The following is a 17,072-nucleotide window of genomic DNA, read 5'->3' as shown; positions in this document are numbered from 1 at the left end:
TGTTGCATAAGCACTTGTTACATACCATACCAGGGAGCTGGCTCATGCCACTTCTCTCTTCTCTTTTTTGTTGTTACAAATAAGCAAGTGGTAAGCTGAAGGCCATTCCTCCATCTGGCCCTAAGGTGGCATGCTACATTTGCCATAATAAGTGAGGCACGTGTGGGTCTCTAAGACAGCCAGGCTCCGCTGCCTGCCGGCCATGATCATTTCATTATTTCATCCACTGCTTTCCCCCCATTAGGCAAAGCTGTACTTTTCTCTCCCACTGCTCAACCACTCCAACACCTTCTAGAGAAGGTGTGCTCAAAAAATAGAAACACAGCCAGAATGGTCGAGTTCACCTAGAATGTCAGCACTCCTGCGGCTGAGGGTGAAGGATAGCTAATTAGTTGCAGACTAGCCTGGGATGCAAAGCAAAACTCAAACAAAACTGACTCAGGTTGGACACGCATGGCTCACGCCTGTAATGTAGCTACTCAGGAGGCTGAGATCTGAGGACTGCGGTTCAATGCCAGTCAGGCAGGAAAGTTCAGGATACTCTTTTTTTTTTTCTTTTTTTGGGATCCAGGCGTGGGGCCTGAACCCTGGCCTGGGCGCTGTCCCTCAGCTCTTCAGCTCAAGGCTAGCACTCTACCACTTGAGCCACAGTGCCACTTCCAGCTTTTTTCTTTTTGCTTATGTGGTGCTGAGGAATCGAACCCCGGGCCTCAGGCATGCAAGGCAAGCACTCTACCACTGAGCCACCTTCCCAGCCCGTCCAGGATACTCTTATCTCCACTTAAAACACTAAAAAGCTGGAAGTAGAGCTATAACTCAAGTAGTAGAGTCCTAGCCTTGAGCATAAAAAAAAAGAAGCAGCTCAGGGACAGCCTATAGGCCCTGAATTAAAACCCTAGGACTGGCACAAAAAGAAAAAAAAAGTGACTCAACAAAAATGCATGGACATTGCTGGGGCTGTAGCTCAGTGGTAGAGTTTTCTAACATGCTCAAAGCCCTGGGCTCAATCCCCAGCACTGCAGGAAGGAAAAACAGACACAGCGATTCTAGCAGGTCCAGGCTTCTCTGCCTTTCAAACAATCCTTTCCCACATTCATTTTTTGTATGAGATTTAAGCAAAATATGACAGGAAAGAATGTATCTCAAAAGAGAGTCTTAGAAAAAAAATTTAAATCACTCATAACTCCTGGGAAAAGGTTTACAACAGTGTATTTGATCACTTTTAAGGTTTTTTAATGTCACATTCAATACACAGCTGTAACATCAAAATATATAGGTAAATTCAAAATTAACATGCTGCCATATCCAATTTCTTCATTCTTGAGAAAAAGAGCAAAGAAAAATTCCTCAAAGGGGAAGCACCGTTACTTTCAGTGAAACCCTCACAGCCTTCTCAGGCAGAGTCTAACTGGCTGTTGGGCATCTATCTGTCCCCCAGCGTAGGACCTGACCTGTAACATTTGTCAATGTTTCTTTAATGGCTGGCTCAGTTCTCTTCAGGCCGATAATCCCAGGAATTGTGCAGGTCCACCACGACCGCAGAGCCATCACTACTCAAACACACCGAATCGGCAATAAGGGCCCTCAGTCTCTCCTCACCGACATGAAAGCGGTGTAATTTGGGATAAGCCAGGAGTCTCTGCAGCGGTACGAAAAACTTGTCTCCTTCACAGAAGGGTTTGGGTGACCCCTCTATCCTGGTTTTCTCGGCCTCTGTGAAGACTGAGCCCAGCAGTAAGTGGGGGTTCCAGGAGGTGTCTGTGGTGGGTAGCTTGGGGCCCACTTCCTTCTTCCGTTCTCTCAGCATTCGCCCGTGGCACAATCGCAGGTGGTCCACTTGGATCAACACTTCCCCGACCAACACAAATTTCAGCATCTTTTCCTGCTGTAAACTTGGGTAGGTGGTCGTATAAACCTGAAAGAAACAAAACACACTGAATACAGGAAAAAGTTAAGGCCATCAGTAACTCTCTGCCACATAAGAATCAACTCTATGTCCATGTGTCCAAAACGCCTCAATATCAGCACTGAGTTCAAATCCCTCCTCAAACAAAACAAAACCAGCAAATGCCTCAGGTGAAGCAGTTGGGGGTCAAACTACTCATATTCATGACCTATTTGCTTTCTGATTCTAATGTCAAATCCACAGTGAAGCTGCCACCAATTTACATCAACCCAATATTTCTACTTGGAACTAAAGGGGAAAGGGAGGGAGGGAGGGAAGGAAGGAAATCGGTTAAGAGTAATGGCACACAGAGGCTAAGGCAGGAAGGCTGCTTCCCCAGGAGTTCAAGGCTACTCTGGGCAACAGAGTTAAGACCCTGACCCAAAGAAAGAAAAAACAATAGAGCCTGGTACCAGAAGTTTACGCCTGTAATCCTAGCTCCTCAGGAGGCTGAGATCTGAGGATCATGGTTCAAAGCCAGCCTAAGCAGGGAAGGCCATAAAATCTCCCATTAAGCACCAAAAAAAAGCTGGAAGTGGAGTTGAGGCTCAAATGGCAGAACCAACCTTGAGCAAAAAAAGCTCAGGGACAGGGCCTAGGCCCCAAGTATAAGGCCCCAGGACCAACACACAAAAAAAGAAAATCGAATAGTTAAGCCGAAGAGATGAATGTGTTCCTTTTGGAGGATCAGATGCTTTTGTGTATATTCTAGAAATGGAACCCAGGTCCTTGTGAGTGGTCGGTGAGGGCTGTTCTACCATGCTATGTTCCCAGCCCAGAGCTCAGTTCTAATAGTCATTTCTTGAATCTATCAGGGGAGAAGAAGTTGCTAGTTTTCTCTTTACAAATGAGGCTGCTTAAGTATTGCTTTGAAATACTCTAAGAATACCTCTAACAGACACTGTTCCTCATAAAATGCCTTGAGAAGAAGTGGCGCTGTGGCTCAACTGGTAGAGCGCTAGCCTTGAGCTGAAGAGCTGAGGGACAGTGCTCAGGCCCAGAGTTCAAGGCCCATGACCGACCAAAAATAAAAATAAATAAAAATAAATCTTTAAAAAAATGGGCTGGGAAGGTGGCTCAGTGGTAGAGCACTTGCCTTGCATGCATGAGGCCCTGGGTTCAATTCCTCAGCACCACATAAGCAAAAAAAGAAAAAAGCCAGAAGTGGTGCTGTGGCTCAAGTGGTAGAGCCTTGAGCTGAAGAGCTGAGGGACAGCACCCAGGCCCAGAGTTCAGGCCCCAGTGACCAGACCCCCCCCCAAAAAAAAAATGCCTTCAGAAATGCCAAGAAGACACAGTGGCACACACCTATAATCTTGGTTACTCTGAAGGCTGAGATTAGAAAGACTGCAATTGAAGTCAGCTTAGGCAAAAAGTCCACAAAATGCCATCTCAACACAAAAACCTGGGCACAGTGGTGCAGGTCTGTCAGATAGCGTAGTTGAGATAACTATGGTAGGAGCATAAACATTGCGATCCAGGTTGGCCTGGGGAAAAAGAAAGAACCTACCTTAAAACTACTCAGAGCAAAAAGGATTGGAGGCATGGCTCCAGTAGTAGAGCACCTGCCTACCAAGTATAAGACCTAGCACTCAAATCCAATACCATTAAAAAGATGAAGCCAAGTCCCAGTGCCTCATGCTTGTAAGCCTAACTACTTAGGAGGCTAAGAGGCTAAGATCTGAAGATTGCAGGCAGAAAAGTCCCCGTGAGACTCTTATCTCCAAATTAGTGACTCAAAAGCCAGAAGTGGAGCTGTGGCTCAAAATGGTAGAACACTAGCCTTGAGTGAAAGAGCTCAGGGACAGTGCCCAGGCCCTGAGTTCAAACCCCATGACTGACTCCCCCACACCCAAAAAATAAACCACCCAAGATGCCATGAAGTCTCTAGGGATAGAAACCAACATAGACCAACAATAGACCAACTCTAGTCACAGCCTTCAGGATCTTTCAAGACTAAGAACATTGACATTCATCTTGGAGATTTTCACCAAATTTTTAAAAATTCACCATCCCAACCAATGTAGTTGCGAGGAGTTCCTCCTCACAAAGAATGCTTAATACTCACAGCTTTATAAACATGCTGGTCATGCTGCTCTGAAGCACAGGATTCTAGAGCCTTCCCACTGGTTTTCCGGAAGACGCCTATCTGAGTACAGTACCCAACGTGTTCAGCTCCCACTGGAGGCTCCCCTACCCCAGTGAACTCCACAGAGTAGTTATAGCAATTTGCCACTTGTAAAGCCCTGAAACAAAATAACAAGGAAAAAAGAGTCTCAACAAAGAACTATTTGTAAGTAACTAAACAAGCATTCAATAAAGTCCAATCACAGTAGAAAACACAGAAAAGATAATAACAGTTCTAATCCAGCTGTGGTGGTACATCGGTAATCCAAGCACCAGGGAGGATTAGGCAGAAAGATCAGGGATTGAGTTCAAGTCTGGGCTACACAGCAAGATCCAGTGTTAAGAAAACAAAAGCCAAACACTGGTGGCTCACACTTGTCATCCTGGCTACTCAGAGGTTAAGATCTAAGCACCTTGGTACAAAGTCAGCCTGGGCCAGAATGTCCATAAAACTTATCTCCAATTAGCCAGCAAAAATCCAGAAGTGGAGCTGTGACTCCAAGTGGTAGAATGCCAGCCTTCAGTTAAAAAAAAAAAAGCTAAGGGATAGCGCTCAGATCCTGAGTTTAAGCCCCAAAATTGACATATAAAAACTACATTAATAAATGTGTCAAAAAACATAACAAAAATCTTCTAAGTGCCAGGTGCCAGTGGGCTACTCAGGAGGCTGAAATCTGAGGATTGTGGTTCAGAGCCAGCCGGGGCAAGAGTGAGACTCTTATCTCCAATAAACCACCAGAAGTGGCGCTGTAGCTCAAGTGTAGAGCCCTCGCCTTGAGCTGAACAGCTGAGGGACAGCACTCAAGCCCAGAGTTCAAGCCCCACGACAGCCCCCCCCCTCAAAAAATCTTCTAAGTTACACATTCTTAGACCTCTATATAACGCAGCAACAACAGCAAGGATTGCCTGGCTTCTGTGAGAAGCAGAGGCAGTAACATAGTACCGGTTTCCAAGTTACCACAAGAGTATGGAAAAAGCAAAGTTAAGGGGCAGGCAGAGAAAGAGAGGGGTAGATGAGTTCATAAAGACAGCCCTGCCACCAGGAAATGGGAGCAAACCCAAGGAGCCACCCTTGGTCTGAGGCTCACCTCACAGCCCTTCCTCATTTTACATCTCATCCCAACCCCAAAGCTACAGATGCCTGCAACCAAAACAGCACCTGGCAGCCCTCACACCCTTTCCACAGCTGCCCAAGTGTGGTGGTTCCCTTGTGATCTCTTTACCTGGAATTCTGCTCAAGGAAGAAATAATTTAGGTAAGATATAAAGATTAAGGTTTACTGTTTAAGCTTTAAACTCCAGAAGGATTCCCAACAAACAAACAAAACTCTTGGGAACAAACCAGGTCTGAAACTCCACTCTGCTCCACTCAAATTTATGATCTGCATCTCTCAGGGTCACTGTAGGAAACAGGGGGTTGAATTCAGAGTTTGGTGTGCTGATGACAATCATGGCTGGTGACAGGTATCCAAATACCACTTCAGGAAATCTGGCCAGGTCATCTGAATCCAAATGTTCTATTCTAAAATGGTTAATAGGGGAAAATATAATAATTGTAGCCTCACTTGAAAGTAAATAATTTAGCAAATTCCTAATCAATTCCTACTTGATTTAGCAAAAACAATTCCTATCTCATGTTGATTTCTCCCTTCTTTGAATATACTACTGCCATGAGCCACTGCAATTATATATACTTTTTCCACATATTCTAATCCTTGCCTGCCCACACTCAACTTTGCCCTCAGTACTCTCTTAACCAACACTAAGGTCCTTTGCTGTGCTCTAAAGAACTCATTGTCAAAAACTCCTCAAAAAGGTATCTGAGCTTGACCTCCTTGGTAAAATGTACCAAGAAAAAACATTGGTCCTATAGTAGTCTCAGAAAAAATACACTCCCTTGGGCTGGGAAGGTGGCTCGGTGGTAGAGTGCTTGCCTCACATGCATGAAGCCCTGGGTTCGATTCTCAGTACCACATAAGTAGAGAAAGCCAGAAGTGGTGCTATGGCTTATGTGGTAGAGTGCTAGCCTTGAGCAGAAGAGCTGAGGGACAGCGCCCAGGCCCAGGGTTCAGGCCCCAGGACCAACAAAAAAAAAAAAAATGCACTCCCTGGAGTGCAGGGTGGTAGAACATGTGCTACACAAGCCCAGAGCACTGTGTTCAATCCTCAGCGCCAAAAATAAATAAAGTTGGACACCAGTGGTTCACATCTGTAATCCTAGCTATTCAAGAGGCTGAGATTCAAGAATCATGAAAGCCAGCCCAGGCAGGAAAGTCTATGAGTCTCATATCCAATTAACTACCAAAATGCCAAAGGAAGAGCTGTGGCTCAAGTGGTAGAGCACCAGCCTTGAGCAAAAGAGATAAGGGGCTGAGTTTAAGCCCCAATACCATTTCAAAAAATAAATGAATACATGAATGTGCAAGCGCTCAATCTAGTAATGAAGTAATAGACCCAAATGGAGAGACCTTCTACAAAATAATTAGCATGTACTCTTCAGAAATAAAGGATAGGGGGAAGGGGAAGCGCAGAAATGGTGGGACAAAGGGTGAACTAATTCAGCAGTGATACTTGCTAGACCCTACATTGGAAATGAACTATACAACTGCAGGGGGTAAGGGAGGAGGAGGGGAGGACTGGGAGAAAATGAGGGAGGGGGTGAGATTGTTCAGGAAAAAATATTTACTCATTACCTGACTTATTTAACTGTAATCTCTCTGTACATCACCTTTACAATAAAAATTTTTTAAAGAAATAGAGGATGAACTAGGGCTACAGCACTAGGGAAAAAAGGATGAAATGGCAAATGAAGAATACTGAGAAGACCTATTCAGATTAAAGAACAGATACCCAACAGACATAGTAACTAAGAACATTGTGTGATCCTGGACTGGTCTAAACTAGCATTAAATTTTTAAAATAACTATAGAAAGATATTACTGGAACAAGTGATGAATTTTTAGTATGAACTATACATTAGCTAGTAATATAGTAATAATATGTCACTGTTAAATTCCTTCATAAAGGATATTATGGTTATGGAAGGGAAGGCATTTTTTATTGGAAAAATGTGTTCAGCACACATAGGTAGAGGTAAAAAAAAGAAAACAGTGTCTCCAACTTACTTTCAAATTATTCAAAAGAAAAATACACATAGGAAATGAAGACAAGACTTAAGTAAATGTGATCAAAGGTAGGCAATCAGTGAATCTGGGTGATGGACAGGAGAGTTCCTTGTACCAATTCTGCAACTGCTATAAATTTGTTATTAGAAACATTAGCAGAAAAAGAATCTGAAAAAATACTGATATTCTATCTAATCAATGTGCCCTAAAACAAAAGCAAAACAAGCAAGCAAACAACAACAACAACAAAAAAGAAACCCGGGCTGGGAAGGTGGCTCAGTGGCAGAGTGCTTGCCTAGCAGGCATGAAGCTCTGGGTTCGATTCCTCAGCACCACATAAACAGAAAAAGCCTGAAGTGGCGCTGTGGCTCAAGTGGTAGAGTGCTAGTCTTGAGCTGAAGAGCTCAAGAGGGACAGCACCTAGGCCCAGAGTTCAGGCCCCATGACCAACCAAAAGAAAAAAAAAGAAATCCCACAAGTCATAGACACTGATAGAACTGCTACAAAGAGCTCAAGCTTCAAATGAATTTCCAGGGAAACCAAGAGCTATATAGAATAACGTATATGAATAACATGAATAACGTAATGAGCCCATCTCCTTCCGTGACTACAAGGACACCCTTATCAGCACAGGGGCCCCTAATTCTCAGGACTGTGATGAGCATCACAGAAAGATTGTATCACAACCTTTCAACCAGATACAGGAAGCAGCACTAAATTTAGATGAACTGATGAGCTGTTACTCTTCTAGCCTAACCCTCTCCCAGCAGCCATAGCTCTGATTCTCTTGAATCCTCTTGCCCTGCTTGGCTTCTTTGCACTCTCTACACAATTCTATACACTGAAACTTAAGGTATTACAGTTCCCTGTGAAATGTCCCCCACAGGCTCCTATGTTGAGACGCAAGACTCCAGCAGGTGGCACTATTTCAGAAACTTTACAAGGTGAGGCCTATTTTGGAGGAAGGAGGTCATTAAGAGTTGTATTCTGGAGAGGCAGATTGGCCCTGTGTCCCTCTCTTCTTCCTGGCCACCATAAAGTAACTCTCTCTGCGATGATGTTCTGCCTTGCTACCGGCCCACAGCAATAGAGCAAGCTGGCTATGAAATGAAATTCCTGAATCCAAGAGCCATAATAAATCTTTTCTCCTTTAAATTATCTCTTGGTATTTGTCGCAGCAAGGAGAAGTCTAATACATGTGGCCAGCGCATAATATAATTCTGCTACAATACGTGGCTGCTTCATGATACATTAGAAAATAGGAGGAGCTGGGATTAGTAATATGCTCAGGAAAGAGCTTAGCATATATAAGCCATAGGTTCAATCTCCAGCACTGATTTTTGAAAAATTGATATACTTATGGATAAATGGTAAAACCAAAATACTAGTTGCCTTTTATTTAGCAGGGGGGGTAGGGGGGGTGAACAGGGGGAGATTACTAAGGTCCTCATACTTGCTACAAACAGGCACTCTACCATTTAAGCCACACCACCAGCCCAGTGCCATTCTAATTTATTCACTGTTCCTTTGATCTTCCTAAGTTTCCTGTAACTAATATCAAACATTAATTAGGTGCCTAAAATATGCCAGGCAACCAAAAAGGAGTGGGGGGGGGGGTGGTAAACTTTCTACTCAGGAGGAATAGTTCCATTACTGAACATTAGAAATCAACCTGAATACACCATTAAGCAAACCAATCTCAAAGTAAGCCTATTAATATTAAAAGATGGTATTAAGCCAGGCTCCAGGCTCACATCTGTAATTCTAGCTTCTAAGGAGGCTGAGATCTAAAGATCGATTCAAAGCCAGCCTGAACAGAAAGGTCTGTGAATCTCTTATCTCCAATTAGCCCCACAAAAAAAAAAAGAAAAAGAAAACTGTGTGCCCAGGCCCTGAGATCATGCCCAAGGACTGGCATAAAAAAAAAAAAAGCTAAGTGTGAAGCATAAACCTTTTTGTAAACACTAGTCCCATATAAAGTACACAAGTCCTTTGTAGAACAGTTCATTCCAGGGTTGAGGAAGGAATGGTGGGAGAGGAGCCTAGAACATTTTGAAATGTCAGAAAAAAATGCCTACAAATAAGACATATCACAAAGACATCAATTTGATAGGCCTCCTCGGTGAGAAATCCTGAGATAATGAACAAGAAAATAAATGCAATAATAAATCACAAACCATTTAAGTGTGAGAATAAGTGTGTGTGTGTGTATGTGTGTTGTCTGGAGGCGTGCCTATCAAGTTATAATAGCACATATCTATAATCCCAGTATAAGGGGCAGGAAGATGACTACCGCAAGAGGATAATAAAGGAATTCATGAGGCAGGGTGCTGGTGGCTCACGCCTGTAATCCTAGCTACTCAAGAGGCTGAGATCTGAGGATCACGGTTCAAAGCCAGCCCGGGCAGGAGAGACCATGAGACTCCTATCTCCAATAAACCACCAGAAAACCGGAAGTGGCGCTGTAGCTCAAGTGGTAGAGCGCTCGCCTTGAGCTGAAGAGCTGAGGAACAGTGCCCAGGCCCAGAGTTCAAGCCCCATGACCGACAAAAAAAAATTTAAAAAAAATAAAGGAATTCATGAGTTCCACTTATGGGAGAACTGTTATGCATAGTAAAATGCCAGGGATAATATATAAATGTAGAAGGAAAACTGGAGTTGCAGAACACATTTGCCACCATTTTATTTTATTTATTTTATTTATTTTTGCCAGTTGTGGGGCCTGAACTCAGGGCCTGGGCACTGTTCCTCAGCTCTTCAGCTCAAGGCTAGCGCTCTACCACTTGAGCCACAGAGCCACTTCCAGCTTTTTCTGCTTATGTGGTGCTGAGGAATCGAACCCAGGGCCTCATGTATGCAAGGCAAGCACTCTACCACTGAGCCACCTTTCCAGCCACTTGCCACCATTTTAATAAAGACAAGTCACACAAGAAGCACTGGTGATGCTAAATCTAGGTAAATATAGATGAGGGACAAAATGTCTACATAGACTCAGTAAGCCTCTGCCCAGATTGCCTGCTCATGGTGTGGAAAATCAAACCAGCAATAATACACAAGGGCAACCACACACCATGACTGGGAAGATCAAAATTAGCATTGAAGAGACAGGCAAGCATTATGTGCGCCCAATGGGATGCCCTGGGAAGGACCTAAATACCCTTTGCAGTAACCTAAACACTTAGGGTACTAACATTATTGAAGCTAATTCTCCCCTGTTGTTACTAGAGTTTAAAACTTACAATTCGATGCATGTTATCAAGTCAAATCCAAGCAAACGAGAGTCTCTCTCCACAACAGATCCATGATATAAGGTAACAGTCAAATCCAGATCTCGAGGTTTTACAAATTCTCCCAAATAGGGAGATAAATGATGTCTGAAAAAAAAATGATTGCAAAAGTAAGAAACATTCTCAACACAAAAGTTATTTAGAAGTTCTCACACTGGGGGTGGCTCCGTGGAACAGTGTTTACCTGGGTTTTATCCCTAGCCCTATAAAAATAAAAAGAAGCTGAGCATTGGTGACTCAACCCTGTAATCCTAGTTACTCAGGAGGCTGAGATCTGAGGATCAAGGTTCAAAGCCAGCCCAGGCAGAAAAGTCTATGAGACTCCTAATCTCCAACTAAGCACCCAAAAATCTGGAAATGGAGCTGTAGCTCAAGTGGCTAGCCTTGAGCAAAAAATCTCCTGACAGTGCCCAGGTCTTGAGTCAATCCCCAGGAATGACAAAAAAGTAAAAAGAGAAAAAGAAAAGGAAATTCTCACTAGCTATATAACTCAGAACTTTCTACCTACAGTGATGTAAATCTGCCTTCGCTGTTTACCTCATCTTCACAAACTAAACAGTAGGTCCTAGGGTAACTTCCTCTAATAGCAGGAAGTTACTGGCCAAGGAGAACAAGATTCTGAATATCAGCTATTGTTCTCGTTTGAATATTTGGTCTTCCAGCTCTCTTTGTACCAATAACGTTTGGCTTTGTGTTCTTTAGGGAAAAAAAAGTAACCTGTGGAAATGTGATATATCAGAGAAGTGGAAAGGGAAATAGTGGAATGAAGGAGCCAAGCACACCTGGAGTAGACTTGCTTTATAAACCCCACTACCACCACCACTGCTGCCGCCGCCACTTTAGCGACCACACTCAAAACCAATGCTCTTAGAACACAAACCACATCCCCATCATATCACTAAGTATTACCCATTAGACTGTAATTTTTCCACATCGATATCTACCCCAACAAGCAGTTGAATGCATGGGTAGATTTTTAGTAGCCTTAGGAGCTCAGTATCACCACATCCCAGGTCTGCAACCTGTAGATGAGACAGAATATCATTTCAAAGACATTTGTAGCCACAGAAGTATGGACAACAATACTGGGGAAGTGGGAGATTGTGTAACAGTAGTAAACCACAATAAAATTATTATATGGAACAGTCTTTTGGGTAGTATATTGTAAACAAAAAGCAAATTAATCTGAGACTTTATACACCTGAGTATACGTAAGTGACAATGGTGAAAATCAGGGATGTGAAGGGTAAACAAAGGAGGAGGATGCAATGCTTGGTAAGAAATGTACGCATTATCCTGCCCATGCAATTGTAACCCCTCTGTACAGTATGTTCACAAATAAAACAAAATTAAATTTAAAAAAGTGACAATGGTGAAAATAAAAAGTTCCTATTCCCAAAAAATTGATATCTATTGGATGAATGAAAAAGGGAGAAAGATGGGGACATGTTCACATAGAATCAGAATTTGGAGTCTTAAACATTCTTGGTATGTTTCAGCAAGAAATGCTCTTACCACACAAAGTTTCACAAAGTTTTCACAGAGCCTCATTAATTGTTTTGATAAAAACAATCACAGCAAACCACATGTCATTCTCAGTTAATCTCCAAACAGCTAAAAAGACCATTTGAGATGCTTTGAGTACAGATGTGCATAATGGCACAGACTTCAACATCTGCATCTTTGCGCCCATGTGCAGAGACACAGTGCAGTTTAAAAAAAAAAAAAAAAGGGAAGCCCACACGTACTGAAGAATCTTACCTGAGTTTAACACAGGGAAGAAAAAGAAACCTAGAAGTTCATCTTACCAACATCTAGCTTACAGCTAGAATAGCAAATCCATGAGGATACTAATCAGGTATGTATATTCATCTATGTACGAAATCATGACTTTCCTCAGAAGTTGAAGAGCAGACCTGTTAAGCCATTATCAAAGCTTGTTCCTTTTTCTGTTTCATGTGTTATCCAGACTAGTCACAAACTCCTAGGCTTAATCAATCAACTTGCCTCAGCCTCCCAAATGGCTATGACTACAAGTGTGGGCCATCTTGGCCCACTTACCTAATTTACAAAGAATCGCAACACCTGTGGCCACAATATGTTTGATGCTCTGACTAACTCCAAAAATGTGGACTCTACAAGATCAATCACATCCAATTAAGATTCTCTTCCCGTTTAAGCGTGGCAATGTTGACCTCCACCTGATCCCTGTGCTCCTGGTAAGAGATTAAAGGATCTGCTAGGCGTTCTGTTCTGAGAAAGGAACTCTGCAAGGAATACCAGCCTCCATAAGCCAAATAAGAGGACATTTCCACTCTATCTGTTGCTTCTGAAGAATGGAAACAAAATTCCCTTAACCACACTTTCCCTTAATGACTTCCTTGTTCTACGCCTCTCCTCTCCGCTATGACCTGAGCAGGAGCAAATACAGTCTCTCTACAAGAATCCCCCACAGTGGCACATGCCTGTAGTCCTACTTCCTCAAGAGGATGAAGCACAGTCCCTTGAGCCCAGAGTTCAAGACCAGCCTAGACAACATAGTCAGACCCTATCTCAAAAAAAAAAAAAAAAATCACCAGGTGCTGGTGGCTCACATTTGTAATCCTAGCTACTCAGGAGGAGGCAGATCTGAGCCTAGGCAGGCAAGTCCGTGAGGCTCTTATCTACAATTAAGCACCAAAAAATCTGGAATGGAGGCTGTAGCTCAAGTGGTAGAACAGTAGCCTTGAGCAAAAATGTTCAGGGCTAATGCCCAGATCGGTCCTGAGTTCAAGCCCCAGGACAAGACAGACAGACAGACACATACACACACACACACACACACACAACCTCCTCATAATTTAGCTGAACTCATGGCTACTATGCTTAACGCAAGACACCTAGAGATCTTGGTCAAGGCTTGCTTTCCTGGTGGGCAAACCTGTCTGAACTTAAGAAGCTGAAGCAGTAGAATCACTTGAGCCCAAGAGTTTGGAACTAGCCTACGCAACAGAACCAGACCTTGTATCTAAAGTCTCTCTTTGGACTGGGGTTGTTAACTCAGTGGTTCAGCACTTGTCTAACATGCCAAAGCCCTGAGTTGAATCTCCAGCACAAGGAAGGAAAGAAGAAAAGAAAGAATTTCACTTTACTCCTTACTAGTGTTGACAAACACTTGATAGGATCGACTTAGTACTTAAATGTTTGGAAATCAAGATACCTACCTTCTTGGGTCTATGACGATCCACTAAATCTCTAACAAACTGGTATCGCTGCTTGTATAGTGGAGGTTTAAACTTTATTACCTTCTCTGGGCAAACTTCTTCAAAATTATGAGCCACCACACTATTGCACTGAAAGCATTAAAAAAAATCATTAGGCAGCAGTGCACTTCCTCCACAGTCCTTATGCCTTAGTTTCCATGGAAAGGAACATCACCCATAAATCTACTTAAAACCAACCATTAGAAGCCACTAAAGGGATGGGCTTTTATAGACTGAACTGCCAAAGCCTATGGTCTGGATAGACAGGGAGCTAGAAAATACTTTACTAATTAAAATTCCACCAAACTTCAGTCACTTCCTCTAAGCCTCTACCAGGCATGTTAATAATCTCAGACTAGTCTCTGACCTGCATAGCACAGTTTTAGCAAGAATTTGACTAATCAGCTCACAACAAATCTTGCTATTATTTGATTTATGATCACTTTCATGATCTAATCAAAAAAATCAAAGTAAGTTTATTTGAAAGTAAAAGGAGAGCATGAAGAAAGCAATGGAGGAGGTCTACTAATCAAAGTTTATTGCCTACTACTTATGTCCAAACTCATGGCCTTCAGCAGGATTCCTAGTAAATATTTATGACAAGAACCTTACTAGCCTTAATGCTTCCTCTTAACCATCTATCCACTCACACTATGCTCCACATTTTACCCCTTGGATTCAAAGACGCAGCTGCCTTTGCTGTACGCATCTAGGTTGAAAAGCCCTTCAGCCATGCTCTTGCAATAGTCCTAAATTAATTCAGGTTAATCTTTTCTTCAACAGACTCTCTCCCAAAAAGGAGGATTTATAAGGCTAATCTATAAAGCTGCTATTGCTGGTTGTATATACCCATATTATAATAAAGGAGTAGACTAAAAGGTCCTTGATATCTAGAGTAACTGTTCAATAAAAATAAGACACATGCAGGGTTGGGGATATAGCTTCAAGGTAGAGCTCTTGCCTTGCATGTGGTCCACAGCAATACAAACACATTCCATACATGCAACTCTTTTTCTGTGCTGGTAATCCATCACAGAGCCTCGTGCATGCTAGGCAAACACTCCACCAATGAGCTATACCTCCAGCCCGATGACTATTTTTAAATAAAATTGATGCCTACTGAACAGCAAGGATCTACAGCTTGAGTTTCTCAAGTGCGGGCCCCAAACCAGTGGCATCTTCACCTGGAAACTTTATACAAATGAAAATTCTTGGGGATCAATCAAGACCTCCTTAAACACACTCCACATTGAAAAATCTCTAGGTAAACTGGATGCTAGTGGCTCACACCTGTAATCCCAGCTACTCAGAAGGCTGAAATCTGAGGCTGATGATTCAAAGCCAGCCCAGGTAAACAAAAAGCTGTGGAGCTGTGGCTCTCAAGTGGTAGAGTGGAAAAACTAAGCAAGAACTTGAGGCTCTGAGTTCAAACCCCAGGACCAACACACACATTTGCACATTCATCCGAAACTGTGTTTTTTTTGGGGGAGGGGGAAGTAACTCTATATTACTTTGGATACACCCAATGTGGATATTTCCTGCATGTGTCACCTCTTTTAGTTCAACATCCTCCTAAATGGAGGTAGATTTTGCTTGTAATCTCCTCACAGTACACCACTGTAATAACTCCTAGTCATTATAAGAGGATATGAATGGTAGCATTTACCAGAATGTTCTTTTCTTCCATTTCCATTTTGTTTCCAAGTTGGGATTGAGACAAAACGCAGATATATCCTTCAAACTCTGTATAAGACAATCAGCAGCCACTGAGCTGTAAGTATCAAATATTTATTTTTATAAGATGTCTGGAAAGGACAGCCAGACAAGAGAGAAAAGAGACTGAGCTCTTTCCCCTCCTCAAGTTTTACCATGAAACATAGGAATTGTTTGAGCAGACAGGTTCATCTCCTAAATCAACATTCCCTCCTTTTACTACTGTTTCAACGTGGTAACAAACTTCAGAGTCCTGCCTGTTTTCACTGCTTAGGTATACTCAATCAACCTCATCCACATGGCTCCCAGGAACTTTTTCAAGATGGAAACTTTGAGGGGGGAACGGGGAAGTGTGTTAGAGGAAGCCTTTCAGACACTAAGGACGCTGCAACATGGATCCAGTTCCCTCCGAGCTTTTACATGGTGAATCCTCGAATGCACAGATCTCCCATCTACTGTCCACTCCCACTGAACCTCCAGTTCGAGCCCCAGGTCCAGCTACCAGCTCTTATTAAGGCAATTCCCTCCTGGCGATGAAGAGATCGATCCTGCCTGGAAGAGCACACGGGCCATCTTTAGGAAGCGTCCCGGGTCGCAACTCTTACCTTCCCGGTCGGAGGCCAGCCCGAGGTGCGAAGCCCAGCAGCGGGCAGGCGGCTGAGGTGGGGGAAGCGCCCAGGCCGCGGCCGCCGCCCCCAATTTAACTCCAAGGCCCCGCCCCCGGCGCCCCGTGCGGCGCGGTCACGTGACGTTACCCGCCCGCCGCCACCCCTGCGCTGCCCCGCCGCCGGGTGCGCTCAATCTCCGGCCCGATCTGGCCCGACGCCGCCGCCCGGCGCAGGACCCATCCCTCCAGGCTCCGGACTCCAAACGCGTCGGTTTTGGGGGTCTCAACGGCCGCAGTGGCGCATGCCCCGAGGCCATTTTCGAGGTCTTCATCCGAACCTTGCGGGGAACCCACGCCCCGCCACATCCCCGGCCTCGCGCTGCGGCCTTTCCGCCCCGGGTCGGCAGGGCTGTTGGGTTCCTGGCGCGTCCCCCTTCCGCCCCCACGCCCCGTTCGAGGCTCCGCGTCCGCCTGAGAGATCTAGAAACGGTCCTGGCCAATAGCAGGTGACACATGGGGCCGGCGCGCGCCCACCGCCCGCTGCGGCCCGCGAGAGCCGACCTCTGACCCCGGGGCAGGTCACCTACGGAGGCCTTCGGGGACTGTAGGCGGGGTACACTTGATCCCAAACACCGAAGTACCAAGAGCGGGGTTCTTGCAGCTACCCATCCCACACACACACACACCCCAACCCAACCGGCTTTTTTAATCCACAGGCAGTAGGCCGGGCTTCTGACCCAGAAAAGGTCATCTGTTTCCCGGCCAGAGATCCCGAGCTGTTATTGTGCGTGTTTGGGGAGAGCTGGAAGAGCGCGGGAAGGTGCTGCCCTGGCAGATGTACTCCAGTTTGAAAAGTCACCCCCGCCCCCCCCCCCCGCCATCGCGCGACCAGGGAGTGAAGCTGGAGCTCTACCTCTCGCGAGAGGAAAGGCTTGAGCGCGCTCCCGCCGCAGTCAGCCGCCGGCCTCGCCTTCTCGGAGCCCCGCCCACTTCTCGTCTTCACGTTTCCCCCACCTGGAACCAGCCC

The 17,072-nt window shown here is 44.4% G+C and overlaps 1 protein-coding gene across 2 annotated transcripts; it reads right to left on the bottom strand.

The window, feature by feature from the left end:
- Window positions 1-1,192: 1,192 nt before the first annotated feature.
- On the bottom strand, window positions 1,193-16,127 carry Henmt1 (HEN1 methyltransferase homolog 1 (Arabidopsis)). Of its 2 annotated transcripts, none has more exons than XM_013031924.1 (8): window positions 16,044-16,127; window positions 15,392-15,496; window positions 13,687-13,815; window positions 11,393-11,505; window positions 10,436-10,570; window positions 5,414-5,593; window positions 4,014-4,191; window positions 1,193-1,915 (listed from the first exon to the last, which is right to left on the bottom strand). In XM_013031924.1, exons 2-8 carry the CDS (start codon window positions 15,416-15,418, stop codon window positions 1,487-1,489), a joined length of 1,191 nt encoding a protein of 396 aa, XP_012887378.1. In that variant the 5' UTR covers window positions 15,419-15,496; window positions 16,044-16,127; the 3' UTR covers window positions 1,193-1,486. The 2 variants fall into 2 exon arrangements, with proteins under 2 accessions (XP_012887378.1, XP_012887379.1); XM_013031925.1 differs by having other exon boundaries at window positions 15,392-15,468; window positions 16,044-16,078.
- Window positions 16,128-17,072: the final 945 nt, after the last annotated feature.

Source organism: Dipodomys ordii, unplaced genomic scaffold, assembly GCF_000151885.1.
Source record: "Dipodomys ordii isolate 6190 unplaced genomic scaffold, Dord_2.0 Scaffold146, whole genome shotgun sequence".
NCBI classification, from domain to species: domain Eukaryota; kingdom Metazoa; phylum Chordata; class Mammalia; order Rodentia; family Heteromyidae; genus Dipodomys; species Dipodomys ordii.
This window is presented reverse-complemented; position numbering and strand designations above follow the sequence as displayed.

Excerpts from the sequence above, each read along its gene's own strand:
- Henmt1 (XM_013031924.1), bottom strand. The coding sequence starts at position 15,418 with ATGGAAATGGAAGAAAAGAACATTCTG. Across the intron at positions 4,192-5,413 it reads AGAGTGGAGTTTCAGACCTG|GGCTTTACAAGTGGCAAATT; the intron begins GTTTGTTCCCAA and ends ATTTTGTTTCAG. Across the intron at positions 1,916-4,013 it reads ACCAGCATGTTTATAAAGCT|GTTTATACGACCACCTACCC; the intron begins GTGAGTATTAAG and ends TGTTTCTTTCAG.